Source organism: Sitodiplosis mosellana, unplaced genomic scaffold (assembly GCF_009176505.1).
Source record: "Sitodiplosis mosellana isolate CC-2019 unplaced genomic scaffold, AAFC_SMos_1.0 Smas_scaffold_1, whole genome shotgun sequence".
In the NCBI taxonomy this organism is placed as follows: Eukaryota; Metazoa; Arthropoda; class Insecta; order Diptera; family Cecidomyiidae; genus Sitodiplosis; species Sitodiplosis mosellana.
The window spans coordinates 17836523-17862883 of NW_022595244.1; the positions used below are offsets into that span (position 1 = coordinate 17836523).

General features: G+C 35.7%; 3 protein-coding genes across 5 annotated transcripts; 1 reads left to right on the forward strand and 2 right to left on the reverse strand.

Annotated features, from left to right (window-relative positions):
- The first annotated feature begins 538 nt into the window (after positions 1 to 538).
- LOC129564728 (small G protein signaling modulator 1-like) lies at positions 539 to 11115 on the forward strand. 2 transcript variants are annotated; one of them, XM_055438894.1, is made up of 12 exons: positions 539 to 1114; positions 4977 to 5367; positions 5439 to 5570; positions 5647 to 5971; positions 6206 to 6889; positions 6976 to 7135; positions 7215 to 8225; positions 8324 to 8364; positions 8438 to 8562; positions 8626 to 8805; positions 8891 to 9168; positions 9238 to 11115. In XM_055438894.1, exons 1-12 carry the CDS (start codon positions 1099 to 1101, stop codon positions 9324 to 9326), a joined length of 3432 nt encoding a protein of 1143 aa, XP_055294869.1. In that variant the 5' UTR covers positions 539 to 1098; the 3' UTR covers positions 9327 to 11115. The 2 variants fall into 2 exon arrangements, with proteins under 2 accessions (XP_055294869.1, XP_055294871.1); XM_055438896.1 differs by having other exon boundaries at positions 540 to 1114; positions 5647 to 5950; positions 9238 to 9487.
- Positions 11116 to 11152: 37 nt separating this feature from the next.
- On the reverse strand, positions 11153 to 13228 carry LOC129564781 (uncharacterized). The gene is made up of 2 exons (XM_055438922.1): positions 11531 to 13228; positions 11153 to 11448 (listed from the first exon to the last, which is right to left on the reverse strand). Exons 1-2 carry the CDS (start codon positions 12186 to 12188, stop codon positions 11288 to 11290), a joined length of 819 nt encoding a protein of 272 aa, XP_055294897.1. The 5' UTR covers positions 12189 to 13228; the 3' UTR covers positions 11153 to 11287.
- Positions 13229 to 13368: 140 nt separating this feature from the next.
- Positions 13369 to 22184, reverse strand: LOC129564754 (putative metabolite transport protein HI_1104). Of its 2 annotated transcripts, XM_055438898.1 has the most exons (9): positions 21850 to 22157; positions 17348 to 17480; positions 15636 to 15929; positions 15280 to 15539; positions 15070 to 15203; positions 14680 to 14983; positions 14413 to 14592; positions 14076 to 14273; positions 13369 to 13988 (listed from the first exon to the last, which is right to left on the reverse strand). In XM_055438898.1, the coding sequence occupies exons 3-9, from the start codon at positions 15893 to 15895 to the stop codon at positions 13699 to 13701; spliced, it is 1626 nt and encodes a 541-aa protein (XP_055294873.1). In that variant the 5' UTR covers positions 15896 to 15929; positions 17348 to 17480; positions 21850 to 22157; the 3' UTR covers positions 13369 to 13698. The 2 variants fall into 2 exon arrangements, with proteins under 2 accessions (XP_055294873.1, XP_055294872.1); XM_055438897.1 differs by lacking the exon at positions 17348 to 17480 and having other exon boundaries at positions 21850 to 22184.
- Positions 22185 to 26361: the final 4177 nt, after the last annotated feature.

A 26361-nucleotide genomic window follows, 5' to 3' on the forward strand; every position in this document is an offset into this window, starting at 1 on the left:
GGACACACGAATGTCTGTGTGTCACATACACATTCATTTAAATCGCTGAAAATTTCATGATCAAATTACATTTTCAATTGGTTCAGAGCCATATGGAAAACTGTTGGAAAGAGAGAAAAAAGAAATAAATGGAAACAAACGGAACCACAAAATACGTTGAAGTTTGTGAGATTGATGTGGAAATGTGGATATATTCCACTGTCACGTCACTTTTTGTGCTAGTATAACGAATATCGATTTTTCCATGATTTCGCTTTTCAAATGTACGTACGTACGAACACGTATACACCGAAATCCGTAAACAGGCAAAGAACCAATACACGTTCACCATTCATACGGGATTGTGATGTCGACCGTGGAGTCTCGATGATTGTGGCACACACATTCTATTGGATGTTATACGGGGGATTGAATGGAAAATATGTTAAACGACACCCTGTGTGCGCTCAACACAAGCATTTTCATGAGCACCACCACACCAATAGCGACGCACAAACACAAAGAAAACATTGTCAGTACCGATACAGCCATGAGCATAAAACAACAAAAAACCATGACCAGTTCAGCTTCGACAAACAGCGGGTGCGAAAACGATTTTCATTACGCCGTCGAGCAATTTAGTGTGTGCGGTCTCTCTGAAATTACGACGCATATTTTTCGTTCTCCAGCCACTGGACGTTTTCATTGAAATCGATAAAAGTTGTTTGTTTCTTCGTTATTCTAATTTACATTCAAAACTTAAATCTCAGTCTTCTCAACAACAAACGAGAAAATCGTTTAATTTTAATCAAATTCGCTGTTTGTGAAGTATTTATCGCGAAAGGAAAACGGAAGCAGATGTTTAGAAAATCGCAATAAATTTACAAGTTTTTTTTTTTTCTAAATAAAATCAAACGAAATCGAATTCAATTAATCTATTAAAATTGACATTTTTTTTCGTTGGAAAAACCAATCGAATCGAATCAAAAACCAAAATAAAAGTTACTGTAATGGTCAAGTGGCTGTGAAAAAGTGCAAACGTCACTAAAACTAAAATTAGAACCTTTTATCATTTGAACCAATTTTTGTATCATTCAATAAAATCCAACAACATTCGATATGTCTGGTCAGTCAGGTGGGTATTATTGCTTTTATTTTTCTTCGTATATTCCTTTTTGTGTTATTGACGTCGAAGATTTTTTCGCGTACACAACAAGCTATAGAAATCTGGGAAAAAATCTTCAACGTCACTACGCGTGTCTCTCTCTCTCTCTCTCTCTCTCTCCCGATTCGTTGATACAACAGTACGACGATGTGCACGATGGAAACAAGCGACGAAAAATAAAACACCGAGATATAATGGTGATACATGTATAGTTCTAATCAAAGAAATCAATATCGTGCGGAACCACCCACATGTTGATTATACCAATTCGAAATGTGATACATATGTGTTATAGTTGTATGCAGAAATCCACAGCTTTTAATTTTCAGCTTTTCTATCAAACACACTGTGTGTCCTGAGTGAAGAGAAGGAAAAGCAGAGCGAGGAAGAGAGAGAGAGAGAGAAAAAAAATCACTTGCATTAACTTGAATGAACATAATCGAATTGACTCTAATGAACTCTTCCATACGGCGATGAGTAGAACGTGATGTTTTATACTTACACAACTTGGTCTCACGACGCTTGTCGACTTTTATATCCGTACCGAAACTTTTTCGAATATCTTCTCCGAATTTTCTCATTTTATTTTCTTCGTAAACATTCAATTTTATGGGTTTTACTTTGGACTAACCAGCTCAGGAGAAAAAAAAAACAACAAAAATAATGTAGTAATAGAAAGAACGAGTCAAATTACGTCAGTATACGCATATTGGATGAACGGCACATCTGGATAATATTTGTAAATGAGTTTTTCGGCTGTCAATCTAAGGTACACATCGACGGTGGAAAATGAATTCTATTAGCGGACAAAAAATATCGAAAAGCAAACTTCCGATGATCGACTTTTTTCCATCGTTCTAAAAATAATGAGCAATCATTGGATTGAAATTCTACACGTTGACATTTGGCGCTGGAGTGAATATAATTTCCTCATTTTCATTGGATCAATGGCGACGAAAGGAAACATTAATTTTTATCTATCATTTTCGCTTGGACATTTGCATGAAATGTATTTTCATTCAGCTTTCAATTGAAGCACACAGCTCAATACAAACATGAATGCTACGTTACTTTCTCCATCACGTTATTACATCTTTATATTATTGAGAAACAAAAGCATTGGAATTTCATCGTCTTGAGTGGGTGTTATACAAACAAAAATATAACTCAATATTTTGCAAAGTTTTCGCACAGTATTGTGAATGTCTAAAATTAAAAGCGTTTTCCATTGGCACGTGAAATGCCGTGTCATTGTGTGTACAAAATTGTATGCTTCAACATTCAATGGATTTCCATTAAATCGAATGATTGAAAATAATCAAATTGCCAATAAATATTTTCGCATTGAGCGTTGTTACCCACGAGAAATCTACCTTAATTGGCAAGGCTCTTGGTTAATTAACATTATACCGAGAAGAGACTTTTTATTTTATTTTCTGTCATCAGTAAAGAGTGAAACGAGCAATCGCAGTGGAATTGGACGGAAATTTGAAAAGGATTTTCACAATGGAAGTCTTAGAGGAGATTTCCACCCGCAGTGAATGCAACCGATGTTAGCAAAATTATGGAAAAAAAAGTTTGACTCCCTGGTGAAACATTGCAAACAGCTTTTGAACGAAAGAATACCGTCGTTGTTTTTTTTTCCCTCTTTGTCTCTATTTACTCATTACATTTCGCATGCGTGCGTTTTTGTGTGAACGTCGGACGATTGTATATTTAAAGATTAAGCTATCACCGAATCATCGGTTTAAGCACACCCACGCATCGAAAACTTGCACCAAACGAAAACAACAATGCGTGAATGATAACAGTGAAAGACGAAAAATGCCACAAACAATAGCAATTTTAAAGTTTTTTCTTGTCTACAACTAACACAAACTTTCTGACAAGTTGCTTTATGTAAATGATTTGGAAACGATATGCACGCCATATGGTACCGCCAAAGGACATTCCAAATATTATATTATATTTTTACAAATAAACCACATTGTCCCTCAACCTCAACGCCAATTCGATTGACGTCAATGCAATTTTCTGTATAAGACACACTGGAATTTCGAATTTTTCCCTTCCAGCGAAATTATTGACTTGATCAAATCGATTCATCTTCAGAGGGGTTTCTGTTTTTTTTTCTGTTGAAGAATTTTTTTTTAACTGATTAGCATTATCTTCAATGGATTAGTAGAGCACAAAAAAACCTCTTCCTTTTCCACATATTTTGTCAAACAAACCAAAATGCCAACAGAAAATTCAGCAAGGATTGTGTGGAAAAGAAATCAAATAACATCAAAAAGACCTACACCAATGATTAGGTAACATATGTTTTTGCTGTTTATTCGACTATGTTGAAGTAGCACCCATCTTCATTCCTTGAGATCCGTTTTATCGATTGGATATTTCAATGTTCGCTAAAATGTCTCTCCATTTGGTTCTTTTGTTTACAATGTGTCACAAACAGACACATGCAGAGTATTTAAGCTACATTCTTTCTTTGCAAATGTACATTTATTTGCATTGAAATGAATGAAACTAAGACCAGAATCAAAGATAGAAGCCGTGGGTATTGGCTATGTTTTATTTATTCAGTCGCAATATTCTTTCCGAATGTCACATCAAGCGGTTTTAAATTGTCTGTGTATTAGACTATATCGTAACAACGAGTACAACCTCTTAAATACTGATGGGAAAACTAGATATTCTAAGATTTCCCACAACAATTCCCATCAAATTGTTTTTCAGTGTCTATTTAAGAGACTCACTTGAGTTGGTGCTTCGGTCCGTAATTGTCGTCGATGTTGACGGAAAATTTCAATATCCCCGTTCAAAAGCCCTGCATTTGAAAGTCATTCGGAAAATCCATTTCTGGTTAGAATGAATAAAGTTATTACGGCTTATGATATTAATATCGTTGAAAGATGCATCACAAATGCTTTTAGCCGACCCACGCACATATTTTCGTTGGAATAAGAGATATCATAAACGACAACCGCCATTCTTTTATGTTTTAATCAAAGAGCCGCGCGCAACCTTAATGCCGAACCGCAGCCGTTTGAAATGAAGTCACGTTTTTTTTTGTCGCGAAGAAAATTCAATTAATTTACTTGAAAGTCGTAATTTTGTGTGTAGCGCCAACGTTTTAAATTGATATGATTTCCAGCGAAGTGGAATTGATACAGAAGAAGAAGAAAAAGAAAAATCTCAACAACAAATCTCCTTTGAATTTTGCCACTCGTACTTTTCCACGAAGTGCTTGGAACAATTTTATGACTTCTTCTAGAGAATTGTGTATTTTTCCAAGAACATTTTCTACTGGCTTTATTATCGTAGTGTTGTTGAAATTCCTCAAGGCCACCAATCAATTCGATTTTCTTAATGTTCGTATTTCCCCTCAAGTGGAGCAAGAAGTGATTTACAAACATAAATGGGCATAATTCAATAATAATCGACTTGTTGAAACGAGAGAGAGAGAGAGAGAGAGAGAGAGAGAGAGAGAGAGAGAAATCTATATCAATTTTGACCTTGACAATGCATCAAGGGGCAATCTACTCAAAAGAAATACATAATACCTGCGAAGTAATACGAAGTAATACCTGGTAAAACTGGTATTACTTTTGATAAAGCAATACTCCTTTTAAAAATAATACTATGGTTTGAAAAAAGTAATACTAAAGTAATACAAGGTAATATTTACATTAGTATTAGTACTAATACACAGTATTACTTTTGAGTGGTTTGCCCCTCGCAATGCATAGTCATTTAGAATTAGATATTGACGGCTTTTAAACGTTGAGAATGTTAAAATGGACAAAATGTTCTCGTTTCTTTTCAATAGAAGCACTTGATTTCAAAGAGCGGCTGGTGGCTACGGTCAAAAAAGAAGTGAAGCAAGTGATGGAGGAATCGGTCACTAGGAAATTTGTGCATGAGCAATCAGCGTCGGTGACATCATTGTGCGCGGCTGTCGAAGCTTGTTTGAGTCAAGGATTACGTCGACGAGCACTTGGTTTGTTTAAAACATCATCGACGACCGCACTTTTGCATAAAGTAGCCAAACATTGTTCAGAAGCCAATTACATCAGCAAAAAAGTGTTGGATATTGAAAATGCCGATCCAACGAAACGCTCATCGTCAAGCAGTGATAGCACAAGCAAACCACCGATTCTCAAGAAAAATAGCAACACATCTATTACAAATAATGCGAGTCCACCACCTCAAACCGTTCGGTAGGTTATGCTTTTCGATTTTCATTTTCCATTGAAAATGAACAGAAAATGTCTCTCTTATTTCGATTTAGATACCTGTGGATACGTTTGGCATTGTACGAAAAGAAATTGGCACGCATCATTGATCACTTGGTGACAAATGCAACGCGCTATTATGAACGCGATTCATTGGTGGCCGATCCAGATTTTGGCTCGATTTTAAGGTGAATATTTTCATTTTATGTTTACATTTACATTTTGATTCGACCAAAGTATTCTATCTTATTTATGAATTTCTAGTTCGCTACTTGTTGGACCGTGTGCATTGGATTACACACGCGCCAAAGCGGAGCATTTTTGGACCGATCCGCCAGCGGATGAATTGATACAAAGACATCGCATCAGTTCTGGTAATCCGACACCACCGTCGTGTCGTCGACCAATCATGAATTTTAAACGAAGCTTGCACAGTTCAGAAGATGGTAGCACCAGTTCATTCAAATCGAATTCAACGGCAACGGCTGCTAAGGACTACGTTGAATCGTTGCATCAGAACGCTCGAGCCACATTGCTCTATGGCAAAAACAATGTGCTCGTCCTTCCGGTGTGTAGTATACATGATAAAGTGAATAACTCCTTCATTCTTACTTTTTATGCATGCATTCCTATTTGTCTATTGAATGGCTCTCCATGAAAGAGATATGTTTGGAATCAACCGTAATTATAACCAGCACTTAAGTCCCTCGCCTTTTTCTACCAATTGGATATTGTTCGCACCATTTTTTTTTTTGCTATGGATTTTTGGTGTGAATTGATTAAGCGTTGAAAAATTAAAAGAGAATTTGATTTTCGTTTACAGAAAGATGTTACGAAGCCTTTGCCGGGCTATTTGAGCCTTCACCAAACACCGAATTCGCTAACGATCAAGTGGACACCCAACCAGCTAATGAACGGCTACACTGAAAATGATCCGAATGACACTACCTCGTATTGGGACTATTCCATGAACATTAACGTGGAAGATATAGTTTATGTACACTGTCACCAGTCGAGTGGTCAAGACACAGGGGGCACAATTATTTTAGTTGGACATGATGGCGTTCAACGTTCACCAATTATTTTTCCCGAAGGTGGCCATATGGCATCGTTTTTGTCTTGTTTAGAGACCGGTTTATTACCACATGGTCAATTGGATCCACCGATTTGGTCGCACAAAAGTATTGGCAAATTATTTCCATGGGCTTCGAAAAATAAACGCAAACCATTGCCACTTGTTATGGAATCGGAAGAGGATGTTCCGATCGATTATGTTTTTCGCATTGTAAACAAGTCAAACAACGAAGAATTTCGTGAGTTTTTATCCAAATTCCAAGTCAATCATCTTCGAAACAAATTGCAATCAGTTACAAGCGCATCAATTTTGGATCTGGGACGCACAAGCCCGAGACGATCTCATCTCAGTAGCTCGTCCACCAATGAAAGCAGTGACAGCTCCAATAAGAGTCTATCGATAGATAATTATGCACCAGACAGCCCGTTAGTCGTAAGTAAAGTTTCAAATTGTTATCGAGAAAACATAAAAATCGGGAATTGAAAACGAAAATTCTGAACGATTTTCTATTTTTAAAGATTACCACAAATCAAACGGCAAGCATTGCATTGGTTTGCACAACAATGCGCAAGCAAATAATATCGAGAGCATTTTATGGCTGGTTGGCATATTGTCGCCACCTTTCAACTGTGCGAACTCATTTGTCGGGATTGGTCAATGGTAGAATTACTCCGGAAAGTGAGTTTTTTTTTCTTCCTTATTTTTGTGAATAATAAAATCATTTTCTCAATCACCGCGTTAATTTTAATGATTTTAGTTGGAGCTGAACAAGGATTAACAAAAGATGTGTGGAATACGTTGAATGTGAATGGTGTCATCAGCGATTCAGAAGAAGTATATCGTTTGGTTTATTTTGGAGGATGCGAGCATGATATTCGCAAAGAAGTGTGGCCATTCCTACTCGGCCATTATTCGTTCGGTTCAACGGCCGAAGAACGTGCCGAGTTGGATGAAACCAGTCGCCATTACTATGAGACAACAATGAGTGAGTGGCTCGCAGTTGAGGCTATTGTGCGGCAACGTGACAAAGAAAAAACAGCGGTTGCTGTTGCGAAATTGAGCTCCGAAAGTGGGAGTGATCAGCAGCAAAAGACGAAACAACCATTAGACGCAGACAATGATATTGAAAATGATGTGTTCGAGGAGAATGGCTACTCGGACTTGTCCGATCAAGACGATTATGTGGGCAGTCAGCCGAGGAAGGATAGTGACGAGCCAGCAGTTGCTGCAGCAGATGAAGTGGTAATTGAAAAGCCAAGCCGTGTAAATAAGAGTAGTACCGATTCGGGTAATGTTCCTGATGGCGTCGACGAAGAAAATGAGCAAGAAGAAAGCAAGGAAATTGAGAAAAATGCGAAAAACGACGCAGAACCGGAAAATAAGCTGAAACCAGAGGATTTGCCAAATCTGAATTTTGACAAAGAATCAGATGAATTCAAATTGGCCATAGAAGAAACGAACAGCAATAAGAGCTCACCTTCATCGTCATCATATGAAACGGTGGCCAACGATTTCGTCGACTTGATTGCACAAATCGAAGACATAGCCATCGATGACAATGATATAAATGATCTAAATGTTTCATCGCCTACAACGAATCAACCGCACTCGGTCATTATTACAGATGCGTCAATCGATATCGTCAATGTTCAGCGAGTGGAAACGAAATATGAAAACGATGCGGAAAAGGACGAACGCAATTTATCGACATTGCATGAGGAGATTGCGGGTCAATCTTCGTTGGACGCATTACAAGAGCCGAAATCTGGTAAAGAAGATTCAATTGATTTTTTTTTAAATTATTAATTAAAATTGCAATAAAAGAAAATAAATTAATTTCTAATCAAATTCATATATTTAATCAAGCATGTGTATCACCGGCCAGTGAAAACGGTGGAATTTATAGCGTAAGCGGATTCAAAATATATGCTTATCGATAAAATCTCACTAACTGAAAAATTAATGGTGATCCTTTTCCAGGGTGAATTATTGGAGACATTCGGCTTGAATTTACACCGCATCGAAAAAGATGTACAGAGATGTGATCGAAACTACTGGTATTTTGCCAATGAGAATTTAGACAAATTGCGAAATGTTATTTGCACGTGAGTATGCCAATCGTTTCAAGTCAATTCCGAATTTCTATCACTTTATCCATCTCGAAATAGATATGTGTGGGAGCATTTGGAGGTTGGTTATATGCAAGGAATGTGCGATTTGGTCGCCCCACTATTGGTTATTTTTGATGATGAATCCATGAGCTACAGCTGCTTTTGTCGTCTAATGGAACGCATGATTGAAAATTTTCCAAGTGGAAATGCGATGGATATGCATCTGGCCAATATGAGGTATTTGATTATGATGTTATTTGATATGCGAGACATGGAAACGTCTACATATGTACATTTCTCGTCTATTTTTACCCTGGCGCAGATCTCTCATTCAAATACTAGACTCGGAAATGTATGATACGATGATGATGTACGGTGACTATACACATTTCTACTTTTGTTACCGTTGGTTTTTGTTGGATTTCAAGCGTGAACTTGTTTATACGGATATTTTCCTTACGTGGGAAATGATTTGGGCGGCCAAATTTGTAGCATCATCACACTTTGTCCTTTTCATAGCACTTGCTCTACTTGAAACCTACCGTGACATTATATTATTAAACAGCATGGATTTCACCGACGTGATCAAATTCTTCAATGGTATTCACATTTTGATAATTTCTTCTATTCATTGTGGCAATAGTTTGTTTTGATTTTTTTTTTCTTCAGAAATGGCCGAGCGCCACAACATGCCCGAGGTGCTAAAATTAGCTCGAAACCTTGTTCTCCAGTTACAAACCATCATTGAAAACAAATAAGTGGATGATAATAATAATAAACGGATAGCTAGGGAAGTGAAAGCTAAAATGTGTCGGAAAAAAAGAAAAAAAAAAAGAAGAAGATCAGAAAGCTTGAATTTATGGAAATGATTTTAGAAACTAGCAACATCATTTTTAGAGCTTACAAACAAAAAGAAAAACCACTGATAAATATTTCACAACTCAAATATCGTGGAACAAAAAAACAAAAGAACAAACAATTTAGTGAAGAACGATTCCATTCACAGAGTAGACATTCATACACAATTCATGAACAATTTAAAAGAAACTACGACAGGAGATGATTTTTTTTAACATTTTGTCTACACATATATTTTTTATAAATGTTTTTTCAGGCTAAAACTTTTCCAGTTTTATTATCGTATAGCAAATGAGAATGGCAATCTAAAGCAGCCGGCTCAACGATCGATTATTATACAAGTTGCAAACAAGACTTATTCAGCTATAAAATAGAAATGACATAATCTGTATATTTAACAATAAATGTGTCCAAATAGAATTTCATGTTCATTCCATCGTATCATGCATATATATGCATTGAATGCAATTTCTTGAAATTGTCAACACACAAAAAACAGAAAAACATAATACCCATCTTAATAGAATTTGATCACCAAAAGTTGTGTATAATCAGCCAAAATTCAGGTGAACATGAAATCATCAATGACAGTGACTAAATAATAAGTGAAAAAGAGATTATGGAATCGTTGAAAGTAGTCCAAATCTTCGAATTTTATTTAGACCAAATCAATTTTCTAACTGATTAAAAATCCTCTCTAAACATTTCATATCAGATGAGAAATACTATTTAATAAATTTTTTGAATTTGAACGTTTTGGTTTGATTGATATTAGGGGACAAAATTTGACAGCCAATCTTTCTTTTTCAAAAAAAAAACAACCATTCCAGATCAAAACATCATCGTCTATCTAATAAATTAAAGAAAAGAAAATATTTTAACTAAACTCTCATTTCGGCCCATTTGTCTCATTATGTTTTGTTTTTCGGGATTCAAAGTGCCACTAAATTTATATGTTGAAGATCAATTAAATAAATTCACATTGGATATGACATAGATTCAAATTTAAATAAAAAAAATTAAAGTTACTAAACAACCAAATATTTTTGTGTACTGAAATTAAACTATTCGTGAGAGTTATCGGATTTTAAGCTTCATAAAAGAAACTATACATTGTTAATTTTCATTAGAGAAACATGATATACAATATATATAGTTGGCATGAGCCAATGGATACTATTTGAGTATGGCCAATTTCTACCTGTTATTTTAGCATATTATAACAATTTCTGTTGAAACTTTAGAGCATTTAAAATTTTAGAGCATAACAAAAAATACATATTTTTATGAATGTAAATGTGCAGATAATCATACGATTGAAGTGGATTTCTTTCGAATGATTTGCAACCAAATTAAAACGCTTGTCTCATCGAAAGCATTTGATTCTCTCTAATTTTTTGGTTTGTAAATGAAAACATCGAATCGAATGGTGTAGGTTCTTTGCTCGAATAGAAAAAAAAGCATATAAATCGAAGGTCAAAATGATTTAGCACTTATCAGTTCTTCAGTTGTTACTAACTCTCTTGTGTGTTATTATGTGTAGCTAAATCATACATAGGTCATACACAACAAAACAATATGTAAATAGCTGGGTGAAAATACAAGTTTACACAGTCCCAACTGTATCAACATCCTTTCTGTATCTGCAAAACATAAAATCACAAATATATACCTACTACCATCAATTAAGTTTCTCGTCTTTGAATTTTTCTGTGGAATTTTTTTTTTCGCTCATCAAAAGTAGAACATTTTTGAAACGTTTTAATGTTATTCAATTCGCTTTATTTGGTTCACTGTACAATATGTATAAAAGGTGTGAAAAATTACTATTGAACGATAATTAAGTATGAACGATATTTCACTATTGGGCAGTCGTTTCGGGTAGAGAAGCATTCGTAGTTGCCGTTATCGGTTCGTACGGAGCCAAAGGCACAACTGGATTTAGAATGGTTAAACCTAGATCTGGCACATTTGTGATGTTTTCAGGTGGAATTGTCGAAGTATTTGCTTCAGTAGTTGAAGCTAAAATTATATGGACAAGAATGAGTTTAAGTGAGTTGGAATACATTTTTTTTTTTAAATCATTATTTCATTTGATTTTCACCTGAAGTCGACGACCCAACATTCGATGAAGATTGATCAACTGCGGCTGAAAGTGATAGGGCACTTTGTGTCGGTTCACTTGAGTTTGACACTGGCACGGGCACTGGTACCGATGAATTAGTGGACGACTCATTTGAGTTTGGAAGTACTAAAGAAATATTTGTTGATTGATTTGAACTTGAATTTGCAGTTGCTGTTGCTGTTGCTGTTGCATTTGCATTCGAGGTTTCAGCTACTTCTGGTTTTGCTGGACGTGAAATGATGATGATTGTTGGTGATTGATCTGGACCATATTGCGGAATGATTGGAAGAGGAATCCAATTTTGCCAGTACCATCCATTATTGTTAATTTGTCGAATGGGAACTTCAACAGCTTGTGGCCATTGTGCATGTGCCTGTGCTGGAATTACTTGTTGAGGTGCGGGTGCGACTTGAACTGGTTGTGTTTGTGGTCTGAATGGATTCCATGAAATGCCGTTTTGGAAAAATGGCGGTCGTGGAATATTTTGAATCGAATTTTGTAACCAGTTTCCAAAAGGCCCCAAAATTGGTGGTTGAAAACCTCCAAAAATTTGCGGTGTTGGCGTAGCACTCACACTACAAACGCTTATGGCAACTAAACCAATCAATAATTTCATTTTTAACCAATCACTTAACATAACCGGAACAGAATACACCAGCACCAAATGTTTGTCACCAAATTATACTATCGCGTCCAATCTTGTCAATTACTCACTTCGCACTGTCTCTCATTCACCTGAACCGATCGATTTTATACCAGCTTCGAAGTGACGAAATAAGTGACAATTCAAACAACCATTTTATCCAAAAATTCATGTATGTTCTAATTCTGGTGTGTAATTTCGCAAGTTTGGATGCTTTTGTCGTGTGCACAAGAGATGGAAAGAGAAAAAAAAAGTATGTACACAAGAAACGGTTCGATAACTTTTCGAACATGCGATATTGTTATTATTAAGAAAAGGTCGTCATTGAATTTTAGGTAAATATTTTATAAATATTATTTTTCCCGGCAGAGTCGAGCTCAGGCCCTCCAAAGAAATACAATTTTGAGCTGATGAATTAAGGCATATTAACGTTAGATAGGAAAACAAAAACAACAGAAAACATTGAATCAGGTCAGAATTTCCATATTTGAATATGAGGTAAATAAAACAAAAGAGTTCTTCGTAAATTTACCGCTTTCCAAAGAAACGCACCGAAAAGTAACGGAAACGTTTTTCGAAAACAAAACATACGGATTTCATCACGATTATTTCACGCGCAGCTCATGAGCAGAATGTATACAGTTAAGAATTTAGTCTGAACTTCATGACATGCAATGTACGCAAAATTCTCGACAATAGCTGAACCATGCTGCATATACAGATGATTAGTGACAGTGTGATAAATGGTCGTTCAAATTTGGCGATAAGTATGAGATGTAGTGTACAATGTACCATAGCGATTATTTGAATAGTTCTCTCTCGAACGAATGGTGAATACATCAATGCCAGGGATATGAATCAACAATGCGCTGTGATTACGAGCTATCTATCAATGAATTTTTATCGTATGTCATACCCAAGTGATATGAATATTTAAAGAAAATAATGTATATGCAAAGTAAAACTCGTAATCGCTTAAGTAAACAAGATACGATTACATAATGCATTAAATTTCATAAAAAAATTATCGAAAAATGTAACGACGACACAAAAAAAACTGTATACTGTAACTATCGTGCGATTTCCATTCAGATCAACAATTCTAGACGCAATCGTATTACATTTTTTTTGTGCATAACTTCAGGAGTTTAAAATAGAGAATAAAACAGAGTTATTTCAATAACATTGTAGTTTATTTGAAAACATGTTCACCAGCCATAGAGATGTTTCCCTGTGAAACTGTAGCATTTACTACCGTCATTTAATAATGATATCGTTTACAGTGCGTGTAATTTTGTTTGTTGTGCGTTACTTGTTTCAAATAATGTAATGAAGATAATTTAATCTTAGGGCGACATAGTAATTTGTTCAATTTGTTATCGATTTAGGAATGAAATCTATCTATCTAGCTAGCTATCGATTTCGTCGAAGTGTTTTAAATGATGCAATTAATAAAACTTAATTTAAATATGCGAATTTAATTAAAATACAGGAAGAAATTCTATCACAGCCGACTGTTTTCGATGACCCGATACGATTGTTGCATATCTTCATTTGGATGGTTTGCATTTGTGTGTGTTCCATTGCCATTTGGATAGTACGGATGTGTGGTGCCATTGGTCTGTGAATGGGTAAATTGTGGTTGCGGTAATCCTTCACCAACTTGGAATACTTTATTGTCGTGACCACTATCGTACATCACTCGGGGTGCATGTGCATTGGCAGACTGTTGTTGCTGTTGCTTCTCTGACGATGGTTCCATCACGAACATTGTAATGAAAAATAGCACCGAACCTGTAATAAAATTCGAATAAAGAGTGTTAAAATGTACAGCTGCATCGCAATTCTAATTAGAAAAGAAAATAAATCAATGGTGCTTACTCAATAAATAAAAACCAGCATAGAAAATCATCACAGACTCACGATATCCGATCCACTTGGCAACGGGATCAACAAGAATCGGCAAATTTCCACCAATGTTATTCATGACGAACAAGAAAATGCCCACAGTCGTTGACCGCACTTGCACTGGAACGATTTCGACTAAAACAGCAAACACGATGCCGAACCACATTTCAGCTGAACGAACGTGGAAAAGGGTGAAAAGAGTTATTTTAATTGAATTAATTTTTGCTTCAAAGTAAATATCCGTATTAGAAATTATTATGTGCATCCAGTCCATGAATTTTAATTATGCTTTTTGAAGTGAACAACTCACCGAAGAAGTAACTGAGACCCAACGTAATCATTGCCCATAGCGGGTCAAAGTAAACTGATCCGAATGCGCCAGGAGTAGCGACGAGCTGTGAAATAGCTAAAACAGCAACGCGCGATTTTATACCCATTTTAGCTACAATTTTATCAGACACTACGCCACCAACAACGACACCGATGCTTCCTGTGTTTTTTTTTTTTTTGTTCGTTCAATCATTAATGAAATGTTTAATTGATGCAATTAAAAGTTTTATTTCAATTTAACTCGTACCGATTCCAATGGTAACGGCAAACAACCACCATCCAAGATCAACGTCAGGGAAATAGATGCTGTAATATAAATCCGCATTGTAGGCAAAGGTCATTCCTCCGCAGTGGCGAATCGATGCGGCAATTGCGAGCAGGATAATTCGTGGTTGTGTCAGCACTTTGAAAAGTGAAATCTTCTTGCGACCGTTTTGATTACTTTGGTCTTCTCCGATTGCTTTTCGTTCCGGTTCTCTCAACGTAGTTCCAGTGAGAATGGCAATGAGCACGGCCAACACACCAGTACCATAGTAGCAAATACGCCAGCTCTGTGGAAAAAAAAATCAATAGTTTTCCGTTAGACATTGTCATTATGATGAAAGAAATGTTATTTCGAAAAGTTTTGCACACATACCAAGTCCCAAATATTTAACTTTGTAATATATCGACCCACAGGAAAGGCAATTCCATACCCTCCATAAATGCCCCAATTGAAAATGGCCATGACTAATGCACGTTTCTTTTCGGGAAAAACATCGGACATAATGCCTTTGGAAATTATTGAAAACAGAAAATTCCATTAATTTATATATTCATAGCAAGTGTAGTGTATCATTTTGCATACCTGTAGCCAATGGATTGCAACCGGCTTCACCTGCAGCCATGATCATACGCAACACAATTAATTGCCAATAGTTTTTAACCGAACCCTGTAGAATAATTGCAACGGCGAATACAAGCGTGCAGAAGCTCAACATTTTGACACGATTGTATTTGTCGGCAGCGACACCCAAAAATATGCCAATGATTGTGAAGACGAGAATAAAACTAGGACCCGCCAGTAGTTGATAATCGATACCCAATCCATTGTAATTCCATTCACAGCTTCATTTTGTTTGAAGAAGAATAAACGCATTACAATTATTTATGCATAAAAAAAAATCCCAAAATACAATACTCAATTCAGAATCAACAACTTACTAGTTAGTTCCATTCAAATTCAATGCAACGCATTCCGTTTCATTTTTGACCGCGCTGCATTGGACTGGAATTTCGTGTCGCGTTAACCAAGTTACATTTTGTTGACACGCATGATCACCGTAATCAAGTTCGATAGCTGTCTGTTTTGATGTCACCCCAATTAGATAATGACCGAGTTCACCAAGAACGTAGCCAATCGTTAAAATCGCCAACACATAGCTGTCGTATAAAAATCCCAATTTTTTGAACAGTGGAATCATTTTGTTAACCGCTGCTTTCTCACTCTTCAAATAACTAGAAGAAGAAGGAAAAAAACAAGATTATTAATCATCCTATTTAATGATTCTGACTGAAAAGTGTTTTTCTCTAGAGCAAATCTCGTAAATCGAAAGGTTAGTTCCTAGCCGACATATTCATGTGGGTAATATTTCCCGTATTTGAGAACCAAGAACGTTGTTTACGACTACATAATCATTATTTCACACGCGAAATTCTCACAAACTGGATTTTGCTCTGACAAGTGTTAGCATAATTCCGCTATATGACCAAATCAACGTGATTCAGACCGATTCCAATGACAAAACGAAATATGTCGATTTTTTTTATGACGCAGCAAAAATACCCCGAATGCGTGCACTGATACTGTAGACCCACATAACGTTCAGATTAAAAATGGAATGGCGATAAAAAAAAATCCGTTTCAATCAGACATAGCACTCAATTGTCATAGCGTACTATGAATTAAGACGGAATGCCTTAAAGAGTGATAGGATTGCAAATCCAAACAATTTATAGCAAGTAATTTCTATAGAATTTTTAAATTGCAATAAAAAAAACTTTGTCAGTTTCGTATGCAAATCATTCGTACTATTGGGTTATAGAAATATCCTACTCATCTATTCATATTATAATTGATCGGCTCACGCACCGTGGCGCGAGACAGAAATAATCATGGAATATTGAAGTGAGAATAAAAAAAATGCTTAATTGCTATTGAATATCACTTTGAATCCGAATGGTATAATCGACAAACTTGGAAATCGCAACAATTCAGCACTAATGTCAAGCACATGGTCTATCGTCGACATTGATATATTGTGCATTTTTTCGAGTATTCATAAAAAACACATTCCTTAGAGAAGTCTTGACGACTCTCGAAAAGAGTTGCGCACGGTGTCATGCAAAATAATGAGTAGAAGTCATAAAAAATGGAGGAGATACAGCGCTTGAAAAATAACTTATATCAAATATTACGTTAATGGATTTATAAAATTCCTTTTTTTCAAATGCTCCAATTCAATCACTGTAGCCGGCGCGCCTTCAATCGCAACGAAACGCTGACTAATTGAGATGCGGATGTGAGTTTGTCTGAAGCGCCCATCCCAAAATTCGTTTCTTTTTTTTCACTGACCAACACTTGGCGATTATAATAAAAAGAACAATTCATAAATTACGCCAACAATCTTGTTGTTAGACACGTGTGCTGACAGAATAATTTGAAGCTCAGTTAAGCTGAAAAATCATAAAAGTGATGAATTTCTTCTCTTTTTTTGCTCTGAGCAAAGTTATGAATTCATATGCCACCATATGATTACCGGTGTGAACCAAACACCAAACCCATTGAGCGATCGCGTTATTTTTATTATGCTTAAGCATAGAAATAGTGGTTCGCCTTGAGATTGTGCTGTGTCTATTCTGGTCAAATTTCTTACCGGTCACGGCGAGCATGTGTTTCACTTTATCTCTAACGAAGACTATGGTCTATGGTTCTAAACGGATTTTCGCTTTCATTCACCGCTCAAATCATTTTCAAGCATTATTATGCTTATGCGTAGAATAAAGTTGCTATGAAAAACAAGAAGAAGAAGAAGAAGAAGAAGAAGAAGAAGAAGTAGTAGTCTTATATTATCGCCGATATATATTCAATGAGCTCAAATAACAACAGCAATTATTCGCCTCGTTTTTTGATTTTCGATTCGTATTGCAAAAAAAAAACACACAAAATATATTTGTGAATATTTATGATATTCACCGTAAACATCTGGAAACAAATTGTTTCATTGCTAATTTGATGTTATCCATTTGATAATGAAGTGAATTCAATGACGCAGTTATTTTCAAATAATGAATAAATATTTAAAGTTCATTCATTCAACACTGTAGGCATTTGCATTCGTAATGAAGTAACTGATTTATCTATTTAAATCATCTAATTATTCAATTTTTCCCTTAATCACGTGAAATATCTGTTTTTAATTGCGGAAAAAGAGAGATGCCCAATCTGACATTCAGAAAAAGGCTTTTATGGAAATATTAGGATAAATTTATTGGTATGTCTCATTGCAAAACAGTTTTTATTATAAATAAATTCTCCAATCAACAATCAGTAACATCTGGAAGTATTGTTTGAATAAATATTTATTTATTGGTTTGTTACACGGCATCGTCAAGTTGTCAAGGAAATTTTTTTCCAGCAAAATCTAACATTGCTCTCGCTCAATATTTTAACATTTTTTGTTTAATTACAAATCGCAACGTGTAAACATTTGAATTCGAAATGATCCGAACCGAATGAAATTATTCAAGTGATTTTATTAATGATGTTATTAAAAGCCGCAAAATAATAATAACGATGAAGCAAAACTCGTTTGACGTTTTTTTCTTCTCTTCCTTCTCATTTGAATTTTGGTTTGAAAAATGCCCTAAGAACATTTGCAAAATTAAAATCTCTTCGTAACCGAATTGATTCAAAGCAAACACAGAACGGGAGGCTCATTAATGGAAACAAGATTGAGTTCGTTCCTTGCATATGATCGTGTAATTATAACACTGTGAGTTCGTGCTACAATTAATTCAAAATATGTAGCTCTCTAGCTTAACTGCACTGTCACACAATGCCTTATATTAATTCTACGAATTAATTGCTCAAAGTTATTAATATTTATTTTTCAGTGGCGTGGAGAGCAATATCTATGTTCAGCTAACTCTCCTCGCCTTTTTGCCACCTGTGCGCCACAGTTGAACATCTGTATCCGGCACATTAATTATAATTAAATCATTTGAAATGCTAATAAAGTCGCTTCGATTTTTCTTTGAGTATTTTCATTCGACGCGTGTGTACCAAGGGCTGAAAAATAGACAGTGATTTAGCGAATCGTGCTCAATGAAAAAAATATTTCATTATCGGGCAAGAACAGAATATCTCTTGCATGATGTGGTGAGAGAACGAAAATAAAAACAACAACAACAACAAATATTTGTACGGTATCTGCAGCACAAAAATAAATCGTGCTGTGATTTTTTCCCTCTTGGTTTTCTCCTTGGATGCTGCACAACACTTTTAATGAAGTCGAAGCTTGGCATAATATATAGAGAAGGAAAAAAACGCACACACACCGTAGTCGTGATCGGTACACGGTTTGCATTTGAAATGTCATTAAGCAAAGTGTACGGTGCATAAGATGTTTTTTTTTTTCCATTCCATGAAATTCATTTGTTCATCATGCCTGGCTTACGTTTATAATTGGATTCGTTTACATTTGACCGCTATGTACCAAGAGAGCAAAACTGCATGGAAAAATAACTTTGCTCAAATTAAAAGCGCATTGATTTAATAAGAGTGGTGAAGAGTGTGTCCAATTTTCGCATAAATATAGTGTAACGCGATGTAAACAGCCATATACATACGCAATTTCAACCTTGAAAGGGTCTCAAGCACAACACCGTAACAAAAAAAGTTCCCACAACGGCACAACACTTTGTTTACTTACAACGATTCTTGGGTTCTTGAACAGAAGAAGAAAAAAACGCATAAAATAGGATTTGTGATTCATGGCGTCGGTCAAAGTCATTAAATAGTACTATAGTATTAATAATGAGAGAAATTATTGCCAAAACAAAACCGAAAAAAATCTGTAGAATTTTAATTGCGAATAATTCAATAATAAGCCAGGTATCGTGGTATTTTACATCAAGTAAACAACATTACACACTGCACGTACGAAACCCAATTCGATAAGTGGTTTGCCGCCCAGTTGAAGAACAATTTTTAGTTAATTGTGTGTATGGCTGGAGACTATTTTTAGATTTGGGGACTTTTATCTAATTAAATAACATGTTTCCTAGTGGTTCAATGCTTTCAGGAAACAAGTTTAGAATTAAATGTCTTCCACGCTTAATCATTTGGTTTTTGAAGAAAAAATAAAATGAAAATATAGATTTATATGCCCGAATGACATCGGTAGAGTACGATTCCAAAGCCGGATAGAATGGGCAGAAATACCATACACACCGTCTGCTGGGTGTCACGGAATGGCCTCGAGTTTTAACGACAAGAGATTATTTACGATGCTATTTGCTGTAAATTTCATGGATTATCAAACAAACGGGCTGTTACTGTGGCCTGTCTCCGCTAGACACCGTGTCAGTTGATAACTTTTGCGCCGAAAAAAAAACGTTCTTTTTCTAATTTGCAAATGTATCAGAAATGCCAAAGTGAAACGTTCTTTTGAAGTCATTCAGAGCAATACAATTTGCAAGCACATTTGAGTAAAAAGTTGAGTGAAACCATGTGGGCTCATTGAAAAACATTCGCACAACAAGAAAGTAAGAGTGCCATTGCGGTGTTCCATTCGGAATCCGAATATATGCAGACAAAGCAAAAGTAAATACCATCGCTGAAAAGAAAATTGAAGAGAACAAGCAGCAGCGAGACATACAATCTCATTATGCCATTAATTTGAATAAATCAAGATTGCTCCAAGTGAGAAAAAAAAGTGTCGGCAAAGTAACGGTGTATGTGTTTTTTTTTTGTTTTTTTTTTCTTCATGCCATTCAATTAAAAGAATCGCTAAACGAAATTAAAATGCTGTATAGAGAGAGAATGCATCTGAATGGATAATGTCAATTCTGTTGAGAATTGGTTCTTCTTATTTTCTGCCAGCTGACGCTTATTGTCGTTGTTCACATGAAAAATGGGTCGCACAATAGACACCATTCAAATTTGCGTACGACGTGTACACATTGTACGTGCATACCAACGACAAAAAGAAGAAAAATAAATCAATGGGGTTGCTGTATGAGGTGTCTAATTAATTGCACCGAACGACCAAAATCTCACAGTCTTTTGTCTATTCCATTTTTATGCTTGTCTCAGTCAGGCATCAGTTCTGAAATGTGCCATGTTGCCATCGACAACGCTGCACGATGCGAGCACTGACTTTTTAATATTTGCTTTTCAATCCTTTTGGTATCTTAATTAACCCGTTATTAATGTCAAAAGCATACAACACACAAATCTCTCTCTCTGTGTCTTAATCACAAAAATCCATACAATGCGAACAATATATGTATATGTCATTGTTGTGATTTGATTAAATGCCATCATTTTCCACAGATCCATGCCGGATCGATTTTAATGAACAGCCGAAAACGTTGATATCCCACGAAAAATACAATGCAATTTGGGTCGCGTGCACTCAACTCATTTTCATCGGAGCATGATTTTGCAGCTTGTTGACAAACCGATTTCATGACTTTGTCTCGACGAGTATTAAGCCCTCTTTTCTGATAAGCATCTGTCGTATATTGCTGTGCATGTGCCGAAAATGACCCGTTTCGATCGTTTTATACACAATTCAAGTTCTATTTTTTTCTCTGTTGTTGCCCATAATTAATTGCTTTACTGGAAAATTGAAAATGTATTGCGTGACTATCTGATTCTAATCACACACACAAAGTCAGTTATTTTCGTGGATTTTTAATTAGATTGAGCTATTAATATTGTCCGAAAATATGTGACCGCGTGCCGCGCAGTTCAGCGCGTACATGAATTCAAGGCGAAAATTTGTTTTGAAACACTAATTTATCAATTGCGACTAACCAATGCACACGCACTATTGGCAGCTGCCCTCCCAATTAAACCGTATGAAAAATAATGATAAATAACGTCGGAAATTATTTTAAATACAACTTTTCGCACTAATTTTATGTTTCGTTTTTTTTTCTTCTTCTATAAATAAATATAGAATTGTGCAACTATTATTACGTTCTATAACAAACATCGAGTGAATAAACTGCTTTAACTTTAAACTTTTGAATGATATTTCAATTTATACGCGTGTAGCAATGACATGAATGGACGGTGCGATAAAATGATTTGCTCTTCGTTTTTTCGTTCAACAACACTTCAGTGGAAATTGTATGCAAAACTTACATTTTTGATCGAAATATCACTTTTTAAACACTTTTATTTTAAAATTTTAAATTAGAAAAAAATTCCAACACTTTTTTTTCTCGAAACGATGCACTTTTACTGACGTACGCTGCCAAACAAAATTTATCCTGTTTGAAACAAAGTCTTTGTTTGTTTAAAATCGATGCCAAAAACACCTTGTCTCACATATGGATTTCAACTGATTGGACCACAATCAGAACGATTTCATGGAGAGTTACGATCCGAGCGGTTAACAATAGCGATCTGAACAAGAATCTTTGATGCATGATGCTCATATAAGTTTTTTCTTTATAATCGCCGATCACTCCGCACCAACGCCAACCTGTTAGCTGTTACAACTATTTTTTTATATTGTTGTATACTTTCATTGTTTTGGGTTTTTTTTCCTTCTCTACACATTTTCCTATGATTCGCATTCATTCACCCAGCTAGCAACGCAGCACTAAAGCATTAACACACACACACACATACACGAAAAACACTCACTCACTCGCCGAATAGTTGGCTTGCTCGCTCATAGCGATCCATGTATGCTTACGGTGTACGAAGAATCAACAGTCCAGCGGTACAATATCATTATGCGGTCTCATTTGCTATAGTCAAGCATAATCGTTCGTTATGAGTGTGTGTGTGTATTTTTGTATCGGAATTTTTCTCATTTCACTATGTTTCTTGGCTCTTCGGAAGATAAATGCAAAGAAAGAAAAACCTATTTCAAGAGTCACCGTCTATCACATGTTTTAGCCAGTTTTGATAACACCCATTAAATTGAATGACGTACTCAGCGTCACAGATTCAAACGCATATAATGCATACGTTGACGTTTCGGTGTTGGTTTTTTCTCTCTCTTCTTTCAAATGATATAAAAATTCAAGCGAAACCATTTCAATTTCAGAAAGTGGGAATATTTTGCTTGCGTTATTCACATGCGTCCCTATGGCCGTTGGACTCAATTCACGGGGAATCCATCGTTTTTTCTTCAAAACAAAAAACAGAGAATTACTCTGTGGCAAACGGCAATGACGAATTCATATACAACTTGGGAAAATCCACACGCAATGCAAGCCGTGAACTTGTTATTTTTATGTGTTCCTCTCTTCTTGCTTTGTGGTTTTGTGCAACATCAGCGGTTCTTGCGTTCACATCACTTTGAACGGAATAGCACAGCCCGCAGAATGTTTCTCGCATCTCTTGCTAGGCACACACAATTGTAATTTGATTTTGTTTGTGTTTGTCAGGTTTGTGAATTTCTTGAAATTCAATCATCTCTTGTGTACATGTAGTATATTCAAACGAGAAGTAACTAGTAATTAAACTGGTTTCTGTCGTGCGCATCTTTGGATACGAAGAGGAAAGAGAAAACAAAGTTAAAGTAGAAATTCTAAAAATAAAAACCATAGTAAAGAAAAGAGTTTCTGCTGCCAATGTAATCAATGTTTGGTGAAAACATTGTGATGCTAATAAAATTACTGTGGCAACCAATATATCGAACAAATCCTTTTCAAAATTATGCTGGTCCCAGAACCACAGAGGCACGCAGCTCTTCTTCAAGTAATCGATAATTTTGATTCGACGAATACGTAAACAACCATCACATTTACTTAGACAGTATGCTTTTGCACATCATCTACAACCAAAATATAATGCCATTAATGATGCTAACAGTTAGCGCGGCAACAGTTTGAACCGCGGTTAATGAAAGCGGTTTTTATTGTTGTTGTTGTCGTCGTCAACAATCATCGGTCGTTTATGATTATATGGCATCTTTTTGCAGCAAAACATTTCTATTTATGTGATAAACAAAAAAACTGTAAATTTTGTACGAAAATTCGGCTTAGGCACTATTATACAGCAGAAACCAACAAAAAAGAACGCTTATACTGTGATATGATCTCTATGTGCTGCTGCCGCTGCTGCTGCTGCTGCTGACATTTAATAAAATCGCATAAAGCTTATCAGCACTTTGCCTCGTCATAAAATTCACGGAGACAACAATATATACGTCTTTGCAAGCGTCCGTACCTACTTGTCTAAACCATAGAATATGAATCTAGCACGAAAATGCTAAACAATATGCATTTTTGGAATGCGCCAATTTTACGTTCATACAATTGAACAATCAAGAACAGAGAAACATCATATTCCTCCGCTCGATTCTATCTCCTGAGCGCGCATTCACGATATTCGAATACAATTGACATAATAAATATGTGTGACGGATGCGATTAATTCACCGGCAAGGACGAATCATGGCATTTATTTGTTATACATTCAAATGGTTCTTAATGAAAACCGAAGTAAAATATCAAATTCTCACAATTACTTTTCGATTTGGCGCGACTTGACTTGACTTGGATCGGCGTGGAAGTAAATTTTCAATTTAAATGGAAGCTAAATGAAGTGCAAGAATGAAAAATTCCATGACTAATGTCGCCATGAAAATATCTACACAAACAATTGGAAGCTAGCGTCCGTGCCCAATTGTTCAATGAATGTAGAGTTGATTGGATCGCGTTTGTCTGTCATTAAGCTCAATTGATTTATTCATTGATTAGAAACGATACAAATGAATTCGGCCGTCTTTTTTTTATCTCCAGAGAAATCGAACGGCGTTCCAACAGCGTGAATCGTGAATCGTGCGTCAATATAACACAAGACCGCTTGGTTATGAATTGCAAAATTCGATATTCATCGGATGAGTTCTCAATTTATGCTTAAATTGTCTAATTTCATCTGAACTCGACACATTTTTTTACTGATAACGTTTGCATCCAACAATATCTTGCATCGTCTCCATGGAATGTTCTATTTCAAATTATAGCGATAATAATCTGTTGTGATCGATAATAATTGAGCAATATATCGTTTGTTTGCTGTTTTTGTAATTTTGCTGGTAAGCAAATTGCACGAAACTTTTGGCGAATCAAAAATATATTAGAAATGTGATAAAAACGAAAACTTTTGAATACCATAAAAAAGATAGCAGCAAAGTTTGGAGTCAGTGGTTTGTCTGTCGATTCCAAATGTCACGACATTCATGCTAAATGAGTTGATAAACAACCGACAAAGATTTCCTACACTTTCGAATCTCTCTCTTTCTTCATCCAATTAAAGCTCGTTCTCTTGCTTCATATGCATACATTTGTCTATTTTTGTTTCGACTTCTCTTTCCGATATATTAACTGGAATATTAAATTACACATACAACGAAACTTAAACACATGCTCATCAAACTGGGAAATTCCTCACCAATAAACAAGTTCAATTCATAGATATCAAATGATATGTTCCTCTGTCAATCGATTTGTGTTTTCTTTTATGTTGAAACTTCCAACACACACTCACATACATTCAAACTTGTTTGGAATTATAGACGATAGATCTATTTCAGCAGAGGATTTTGATGACCAAATCGATCGAAATAAGAAACTATTCGTGGAAATATTGTGGCTGGGTTTTTTTCGTATAAAATTTACGCAATAAATCGAATATATGTGATGCCAATGTGGTCGTTCATTCGTTCAGCAATGTTGAAGAGTTAAGCTTATTGGGGCAAAAATAAACTAGTTTGTGTTGACGTCAAAAATACGTTTCCAGTATAGAAGAGAGGCGAACGACATCAAAATATAAGCCATGTTCAAATGTCTTATTTTTACGATTTCTTTAGACATAAATAAAGTATATTTTAGCTTGGGCTCGCATCCTCTCCATATACTGCTGTATAGATTCCGTTGAAATGTTTATGATGTTGAAGATTTAGTGTTTGCATGGATGTCCAATGTTCATGGTGCATGTAACTCAGTGTAATATTATTGAATTTATGATATTTTGAATGATGGGGTTATTGAACGAACCGGACCAGTTACTAGTGTCTTTCAACTAATTTTTTTTTTATATGTAACTCTACTCAAAATTGAGTTCAATTGATTTATCGACCAGATTGAATGTATCCACAATTTTTGATTTGCTTAGAAAATCACGCAACTGTCGTCGTATATCACTGTCATCTAAGTTCATGCGTTATGACTCGATTGTCTCGGACAGCCAGACTGCAAGTCAGTTTTTTGTGAGTACTATGCAAGAACCCAAAAACTGGTTTCGCATGATTTTAGTGTTTTCTGAACTGAGCAAGGAATGGGTACAAAGCGATGTTGTTTATCCGCAACCAACTAAGATCATACTAATACCAGTTTGGTCGTGCAATCGTGTAAACGAAAGACCATTGTAGTTCATTGTCGTTGGCGTTGTGTCTCTCTTTCTTCTGTATGTATTCAACATTCTAGCGGTATGCTTGGTTTTCGTGACCTCAGTCAATGTTTGTGTTCTATGCTTCATTTTACTTTCATGCGGTCTGGGCAGCGCGCGCGCGCGTTCTCTACGTGTCGATGTTTGAGTCATGTGATTTTCTCGTGCATTTACACTGGCTGCGACTGTTTGCTCTTTCGTTCGTGAATATTGATGTAACGGATATTGCCATCTCAGTTGATTTTC